The 9,453-nt window shown below is 34.6% G+C and overlaps 1 protein-coding gene across 4 annotated transcripts in view; it reads left to right on the top strand.

Moving 5' to 3' along the window:
- The window catches only part of LOC116341451 (tyrosine-protein kinase Btk29A), a 68,533-nt gene that overhangs the window by 44,944 nt on the left and 14,136 nt on the right, over positions 1 to 9,453 (top strand). For 2 of the 4 annotated variants that reach the window (XM_031768561.1, XM_031768560.1), the window contains exon 2: positions 6,890 to 7,399. The exons of the other annotated variants lie outside the window; for them this stretch is intronic. In XM_031768561.1, coding sequence (XP_031624421.1) covers positions 7,261 to 7,399 — 139 coding nt within the window. In that variant the 5' untranslated portion in view covers positions 6,890 to 7,260. The remainder of the gene's footprint in view (positions 1 to 6,889; positions 7,400 to 9,453) is intronic. 4 annotated transcript variants of the gene reach the window in all.

Here is a 9,453-nt window from a genome sequence, read left to right as displayed (position 1 = left end):
AATTGGATGTTTACATATTTTTTCACCATGATGTACATGGCGCTGATTCCCGATTTTATATTTGTTCGCCAATGTCGCGAGCATGGTGTCTCCAAAACGGTTGACAATGGGCTGAGATGTTGAAATGACTTGAAAATGTCTTTCTCACCTCCAATCACCGCATTATAACAAATCATTTTTCGACCAATTTTCTCTCAATTCACGAAATGAGTGTGGGTTACTTTTTAAATTGACAGAAAGTTCAGTCGATTCATTAAAATGATTTGATGTATAGACACACACCGAGAAGTGAAAATTCGCCTCGTTTTTCTTACGCATTTTTATTGTTTTATTATCATACTTACACAAGTGAATCAGACACGGGCGGAATCAGTCAAGCCCAAAACCTGTCAAACAATTCCATTCAACTGAAAATTACTGGCATTGTTAATTCTGGTTTCGCTTCCACTGATTCTGTTTTTTTTTTGTATTCGTAAATTGTGTCTATTTTCGAAAATGTTTGAAAATGCGCACAACTCCATAGAATCGAGCAGTTCGAATTCAACGAGAGAAATGAAAAAAAAAAATAACAACAATGTCAAATTTGTTCAACGAGTCGTAAGAAAAACAACCGACTTGCCTGGAAAGTCAAGAACAAAAACTCAACCAACGAGAAAATGTATGTCATGTGCTAATCAGCAAAACAATAAGTGAAATTGTTCGTAAAGTAGTTCACAGTAGTTTTTTCTCCCTCTCTCTCTCTCTCTCTCTCTCTCTCTCCCTGTCGAAAATGTGATTTTACTTTTTTTGTGACTTTGAGCATTAGACATTTTTGGCCATTCGATGGTCATTGCATTTGCAAATACAGTAGTCAACTTAATTTTTTTCAACAATTTAAATCTCTCAATTCACATCAACTTTAATGTTCTAAGTGGGGCATCTGTTTGTATTTGGAAAATATCTTAACATATGGATATCGTGTTTTGTCTAACCCAGTTCAAAGTTCGACCGAGAAAATCGAGAGAGAGAAAGAGAATAAAAAAAACACCGCATACGAAGCATTAAAACCGCATATTTAACAACTAAATCGTGACCATCACAGTGAGCACGCTCAACAGCAACGGCACGTTGCAATTTGCCCAGTGGTAGAAAAAACTATTTTTTTTTTCATTTTATTTTCAAGCAAACAAAATCACATATTAAACTAAGATAATCATCGCGAAACATCGCTCAAATGATTATTACGTCGTTCGATACAAATGTAGAGAGAGAAAAACACCACTAGCCTAGGATAACTTTTTCTTTCGCATATATTGATTTGAGCTGTTGTTGTTTTCGTCTATGATTCGCACGTATTTATTAAAAACTCGTATGTGATCGGCCGATGAAAACTTGAATTGTAGGCATCAATTCAATTTTTCTTTCCCTCTCGAATGATTTACAATCAAATGAAACGGTTTTTATTTATGCGCTCAATACATCTGTCCATCAACGGTTTATTCGTATATTCAAATGCGAATTGAGGTAAATTAAACAGAAAAGAAGCACACAAATGAACTGTGTCAGTAGTAATTTTCAATCGAAACGAAATTACTTATCTCATTGACTAACAAAATAGCCATCCATCAATTTGGTCTAATAGGTTTTCAGTTGTTATTGTTTCTCTTTCACTTGAGACGTGAGAGTTTCTAGCTATTTTTTCTTCTTCATCATCTTCCAAAGATCAAAATTGACATTTACTTCCGATCTCGAATTGAACGTTAATAGAAAATGCGAGCGCACACCAGTGAAAACAATTTATAATTGCTAAAAATAAAAACTTTTACCAATTCCGAGAGAAATTTCATCTCATTTCATGTGCAATTTGTTGCAGCACAAAACCGAAACAACAGCTACATAAATACTGTTGAACCATTGTTGTTGTTGTTGTTGTTGTTGTTTGCGCTCCAAAACAAAATGCGAACCAAATAATACACCCGAATAAAAGTCATTACTAATGCAATCGCAAAACAAGAAGAACCAGTCTTTGAATGTAACATACAAGCGAAACTAAAACAATCGCTCACACAATTTGAAAATTGAAGTTTAAAAACGGAGCAAATACAGTGTCGACGGCACATGAAGAACGCGAGATCACGCGCAAGTACGAGAGAATAATGTCACTGTGTATCGGCATTTGATCGGGGTGCGCAGTACGGAATGGAAATGAAATTCAATTCAAGTGCCGAAAACGAGCATATAATTGCCATTATGTGTGAAGTGATTTAAATTCGATTCTTTATGTGCACGTATTTATAGTGTCTTGGATCAGTAGAGAAAATACAGTCGCTTCCCGTTTTATTTTTCATTTTGGCATCATCAAAAAAGAGGTCACACAGTTACAATTTATTCCAGCACTCATTATTTTCGTTCTTTTCATTCTCTACGGCTCTTTTACTTCTCATTCTCTCTTGTATACTCTCAATTTCTTCTCGCTGTTGCGATGTCGTATAAACATTCCACCACGGGCGAACCCAAAAGGAATATTTCGAATAGAAAATGAGTGTGTACGCGCGTGATTCGTGCGCCAAATGGAAATGTTTTCGTTTTATTTGACAATGCATTCCAATTATCTACGCATATTTCTTTGATTTTTCATCATGATGATGATGGCAACGGCGGCAAATCGACGCCCATAAAAATGTGTAAAATACGATTTTACAGTTATACGACAAGAAAAAAATTGTATACAAATAAGAGCCAGAATGCAATTTCCTTTTCGTCGTGTGTGTGTGTGTGCTCAGAACTGGAGAACATGAAATGCATTTTCGATGAGATTTCAAGTCTCTCATCTTGCAAACAGATGTAAAACATTTTATCACATTGCAATTGCTGTAGCTCGCGCGCGCGCAAAAACGCGAACTACATACAAGATACTGTAAATTATGCACTACCGTCCGAAAAACATACCACATAAACATGTCATTCGGTGACGTGTGTGTTTGTGCATTTGAGAAAAGAAGATGCAGAATATTGCACATAAACTTCCGAATTTCATACTTGCACTTCGATGTGTTGTCGCGCTCAAGTCAGCGAGAAAGAAGCGATCGTAAATTTTTCAATATTCCGCACCATAAATTATCATCATATGGTCGCATATGATTGCTTTACATTTTCGCTCATTTTTTTTTATCTGGAAATATGAAAGAATGCAGCATTAACTCCTGGAAGTATCTTTAATCTCCGTAAAAAGAAAATATTTCAATGCAAATAAAAAAAATGTACGCTCCGTGTTGGAACGAAAATGAAAATTACCCATTACAAAATTCTTGAAATTCATCTCAAACCTCAAGTTTGACTGAATCGTACCAGCATACTATCATTTTAAATTGAAATGCGCGCACTCATAATAATCGTGATAAATAAATATTGGCTGACTCAAAAGTGTTTTATTTAAAAAAAAATCGTTCAATGAACCACACGTTATGTGTTTATGAACACACGCATATTTACTAATTGCGTTCCAAAGCACCGCGATTCAAAGTCAAACTCACACACATGCACACATTCTATCTTTATCTCAACGAGAGAAATAAATACGATTGTTGTATATTTGGAAGTACAAACAATTTGATAAAACAATACCACAAATGGTGTTCATAGAAAAAAGCAACGACAAACAATAATAAATATTTTGATTGTTTGTTCACACATACCAATCATGCATATTCATTTAGGTGAGAGGGAGAGAAAGAGAGAGAGAGCAATAACACATTTATCATATGGAATGAAAATTTTTGGCGTTTTATGATTGTTCCGGTGCTTTAACTCAATTTACATATTACAAGATAGTTGAATGTCGAGTGCAATACCTATTATATGTTCGAAGACCACGCGTCGATCAGTTCGTTACCTTCGGATTTTGAATGTACATTTGCGTGGTAAAACGAAAAAAGAGAAAAGAGAAAAAGATTTCCAATAGTGACGAAATGCAAATACCATAATAGCGTGAAGGTAATAAAACGCAGATACGCACATACTTTGATTCTATAAAAGATATAAATGGCTGATTCGATGCCGGTCGAATAGTTACAACTTATCACTTATTTGGTATACATGTGAGTACGAGTGCGCGTGTGCGTGTTCATTGCATAACAATGCATTTTCGTTTTTTCCATTGTCTGGTCTATCACTGAATACCGTTACATCTTTGTCTCTCTTTCGATATAAATCATTGCGCGTTTAAATAACAATACGTGTGTTGTGTCAGTTGAGCATTGATTAATAACCGAACACGAGTAACAACAATACCAACGAATTTTTTTTTCATCTTTCGACTTTGAAAATGATAAACTCTCAATAAAAACATCATCATTCGTCAAACAAGTCATGGATGCTTATTTTACATAGTTCGAAGATGGATGCGCATGGTTCATTGTACGCAAAATACACTTCATAAGTCATACATGTGTCGATGTCATATTTTTCTCGCGTTTCTCTTTCGCTCTTTCTTTTTCTCGCTCTTTCTTGCGTTTTTTGACACTCGTCTCCGAGAAAGCCAAGATAGTGATCGAAGAAAAAGGAACAACTATAATAACTGCATTAAAACTGTCGTGTGCATCACCCAACGAAATGGTTTTTTCTCTCTTGTTCTTTTTTTTATTTGTTCAACAATGAAATTTATTGCATACCTTATTTATCACCATGCAAACAAAGGATCACACAAGTCTCTGTTGTTGATGCTGTTTTTTTCGTCAATATTTATTGTGAAACATTGCAATTCATATAATTTCTTTTTATATTTCCTTTGCTGTGCATCATGATAATAATATGAACGCGTGCATGAAGTTCATCCGCGTGTACACTGCATAATTAGGAGTTCATCTTCCAATATTTTCTTTTCCGTCATTCGTATGTGCAACGAACGCCAAAACATCGAGTTCATTTGTTATATCACATTCGAACAATTGGACGCGCAACGGCGATCGCTTGTCAAATTACATTCGTAATAGTTGCCAATAAATTTATGGGTAAAAAAAAGAGATGAAATTTCAATGAAATTGTAATGAGGATTTAAAAAGATAAATTACGAATGAGAAATTAGAAAGCGAGAGAGAAGAAAATTACTAAATCAAGAGAAAAAACGAAGAGTTGTAAACAGACGATGCAACAGTATCAAGAACATATACTAATTGGTTCATTTTTTATACGAAATTTTTTGGTTTTAATCACCAGCATTCAATCACGCTCCCTTTACTTTTGGAAGAACTGATTTGCTACTCTTTTTTCGTTTTTTTTTCGCTTCTTGTTCCGATTCCATGTAGATTGTTCCAAGTTCAAATAGCAATTATAAAATGCCGCTGTTAGCAAGAAGAAAAAAAAACAAATTTGAAAAACAATAAAAAAGGCAAAGTCATTATGTAAACTTTTATGCATACGATGACATTTCACGTAAAACAATTGTCATTATGCGCTCGCAGTGTAGATAAATCATGCGATATTTTTTTCATCTTTTTCGAGCGTTCCGTGTATCGGTGTGTAAATAAAGCAACGGCAACACGTCGATTGTGGCAAATGGTAACGGCAGAGACAACAACGGCCACAGCTGCAATTAAAAACCTTTATAAAAGATAAATCAATTATTGAGTGGCTGCTTATTTAATTCAGACATTTTCGTTTTTTCTTCTTTTCAATTGCAATTGTGTGTGTGTATGTATGTTTGCTGGCGATTGGTTGCATTTGGGTGCCTTTGTTTTTGCTCATTTCCAGAAAATGAGATAAATGCACTTTGTTATTGCTGCTGCATTTCCATTGCGAATATCTCATGCTTTGAATCTCAGTTAACACGAACACGTGTGAGCATACACTATTCGGACTGTTAAACAAGGTTTAATGTAGTTTTTGTCTCTCTTTCACTTGGTATTTCGATGATTTCGAAAACACACAAAAAAACATCTCGTGAATTGAGGTTCGGCTTCATCGTAAATCATTTCAATATATTTTCTGAGTTTCAACATCAACACGAATTCAAAAGATGAATTTAAAAAAAAGATCGGCTCAAAGTGAAAAAAGACAATTTATGTGTCGTTATGTATCGCATACCCAACTAAAAAAAATCTTCGACGCGTCGATTTTCGCATATTACTCCGCACTGCAATTTTGTTCATGTTAATCAATGTTTGTATATCCTTCAATAACGCATTCCACTCAACACACGTATCTTGTCGCATTTTCAACAGATTAAGAAAAACCAACGAAAAACGAAGATGGAAAATTTAACACTTGCACCAACAAAATTCTTTTGTGTGCAAATTTTTTTCTTCCAAGCATAAACAAAGGAGACATTCTAACTCAATCGTGGTTAGTGATGTATGTTGTTTGAGACAAGAATTTAAACACAATCAGTCTGATGACGAGGTGTTGAAATTATAATAGGTAATTACACAAAAGTTCAATGTTCAAATTGTGTTCAGTGTGGCTTGATGCTTTTTGGCATTTTATGTTCGCAACTTTATTCAGGTGCGGCGACGCAAAGTGCATAACAAATTGGCAACAGTCGAAAAGTTCATAACATATTCACAAACATAATTACGGACTGACGCTCTTTTGAGGAAGGAAACATCATGTGTGTGTGTGTCTGTGTCTTTTTGTGCATATGCATTAAGTGTTCTCTTTTATGGTGTGGCAGTCTTTTACCAGAGTTTAAAGCGATAACTCAAAATATTCGGCTTAACTTCGACTCAATCAAAAGAAAAATAAAATTCATTTATGATTTTAATTCAAAAGAAAATCTGTGCAGCGATTTCAGTTTGAACCGAAAAAAATACACCAATCCATCGAATGCAAAATCGATTTGAGTACCATTTTTCTCACATCGTCGACTGAGTAATCTAATAAAAATTGTATCATTTCTATATTTTTTTTTACACAGAATCCATAAAACAAGTTTATACATTGAATGTACCTGAAATGTGCACTCAAGTCAAACGACATTAAAGTGCTTGGCATAAATCGACGAAATAAAACATCGCAACCCAGTTATTTTAGTGAAATGTAGCGAATCTAGTTTGGATTTTTTTTCCTTCTATTTAACGACGACAGAAAAAAAAACAACGATTTCAGTGTATGTGCACAAAATCGTTAAAAATTTAATGATTTTAAGTATAAGACTTGATACAATTCAATAAAATCTGAAGGAAAAATAAACATTTATTGAACTCTCTGGTGAGAAGAAAAAAAAATCATTGCTGGCGAAAACTTATAATAGATTTGAAAGAGAGCGAGTAAAAAAAATCCGCTTAAATGATTCCGTGCGTTAGTTTAACGGAGACCAGTGTCTTGTATAATATGAAAGAGCGCATTAAAGATATGCGTGTCTTTGGGTGTCGTTTGAATTTTTGGAATCACAGCATTTCAACGGCTGGTGCACTCCATTCGAAAGGTTTGATTTTTTGTTTCAACTTTTTTTTTCATATTAATTTTAAATTTGTTTCTATTACCTTTTGCTGAACGAGTCAATTTGTTAGAAATAGAGTCAAGTAGATTTAGCACACAAATCAAACATGTTTAGTTCTTGTTTACGTTGTCAGCGAGACAAAGTGTGTGTAATGAAGGTAAAACTGGCAGTCACATTGAGTTCTTTTTGCGTTTCGGTTTTATTGTGTCTGCATGGCCTCCGGATTCTAATGGATTTACCCGTCAAAGCTAATAGATTTATAATGATAGTGAATCGCTTCGATTACGACGTTAAATCCCATCAGACACAGCAAAAACCCCGACTTAATACCGACATTCACAAGAAATACGAATTGTTTAAAAAGTCACTTTTTGGAATACTATTTGCATGTGAATGGCACATATGTTTGTGTGTGTGATCCGTGTACCTCAGCATGGCATTTTGTAGTGTATGTTATCGTGCTAATGAAACTAATTTATTGTAGTCATAAAAATTGCTTCTGTGGGTTTTTTTTTCTTGTTGCCATCAACTGCCATCACATGCATGGAACCGCAAAGTTTAATTGGACATTTGAAATCTGAAGATGAAAACAGGAAAACCCTTTCCCGCCCGTAAGCACATAAATGTGTAAATGTTGCAAAATGTTATGGCCAATTTGGTCGAAGTTGAAGCTCAAATAAAATGGATTCAGGGTGTAAATGTGTTCAAAGCTCTAAAAATGTTGTGGCTTTTTTTCATGTAGAATATGATAATTTAGTGCGCACGCAAGCCATCGACCGAAAATACTGTCGTTGAAGTGTAATAGTTAGTGCACAAAGTATCGCGCACCAAAAAAACATTTTCATTTCGATTTGAATAGATTACGTAATGCATTAAAAACAACCGACTGCCACTTTACTGTATGTTAATATGAATTTGAGAGAGAGACAGGTTTTTGTGTAAATGTTGATGTCTAATGCCGTCAAAACAAAGCAAAAACCTAATGGCAATAATGAGGTAAAGACCATACGTTAATGTTGCGCATACAATAATTGCAGACGAAATACAGAAAATCATAATAGCTTATAATATAATATAGAAATAAAAACAAGTCGATTTCTTAGTGTACCGTCTTCCTGCTGAATCGGATTTTTTCTTTGATTCACTGTTTTTGTGTGTATGTATGTGTAGGTCGTTTTTGATTGACAGTGCTATGCAATCGATCTAAAGAAGTTGCTTCAATAAAAAAAAATTCATAGACTATACGATGTTTTTTCCGCTTTGCTTTTTTCAAGATTTATACATGGCACAGAAAAATTGATGTTTTCGATTTTATGAAATAATATAATTAAGCAATCAACAGTCGCTGTTGATTTTTAACGGTATTTTGGTTTTTCGATCAAATCTTATGGTATGTGAAGGCCGATGATTGGCCAGCGTTATTTTCTCGCTGACGATTGATGGAAATCTCTAGCCGAAAATCCGTTGAGCGCAAAGAGAAAAAAAGACGAAGAAGAAAATGTACATGAGAAGATGCAGTGCACGCGAGAAGAAAAACAATCAAAGCGTACATTTCATAACTGAAGCGCGTACACTGTAATGATCCAACCGAATGGGCAATTCCACAAATCGTTTATTTGATGTGGTGATTTTTGTTCCAAAACCTATTTGAGATTGACATGTAATTCGAAATTCCTTGAATAAATTTCAAATAACTTATTATATTGCCGATGCTTCAATTCTTTAATACATTTTAACTCACAGTTAATGTTTCAACATATCGTTTGGAAATCATCACATCGACATTTTCCATATTGATATATCCAATACATATCCAATTGGAATCTGGTGAACCATATCGAAGTGCAAGTACTTTTTTCCCTTCATCAACAGCTATTGTGCTGGGTGTGCGCGCGCGCTCTGATCGTAAAAGGTGATAAGTATTGTTGGTACAAGCTATGCCAAATTAAAAATCTAGGTAGCGCCAACAATGGGGCTTCTTCTCACTTCCTATCTCTCTCTCTCTCTCTCTCTCTCTCTCTCTCTCTCTCTCTCTCTCT

The sequence above is a fragment of the Contarinia nasturtii genome, unplaced genomic scaffold, assembly GCF_009176525.2.
Source record: "Contarinia nasturtii isolate CC-2019 unplaced genomic scaffold, AAFC_CNas_1.1 Cnas_scaffold_695, whole genome shotgun sequence".
Classification (NCBI taxonomy): Eukaryota; Metazoa; Arthropoda; class Insecta; order Diptera; family Cecidomyiidae; genus Contarinia; species Contarinia nasturtii.
The sequence above is the reverse complement of the archived record's forward strand: the minus strand, read 5'-3'. Positions and strand labels throughout refer to the sequence as shown.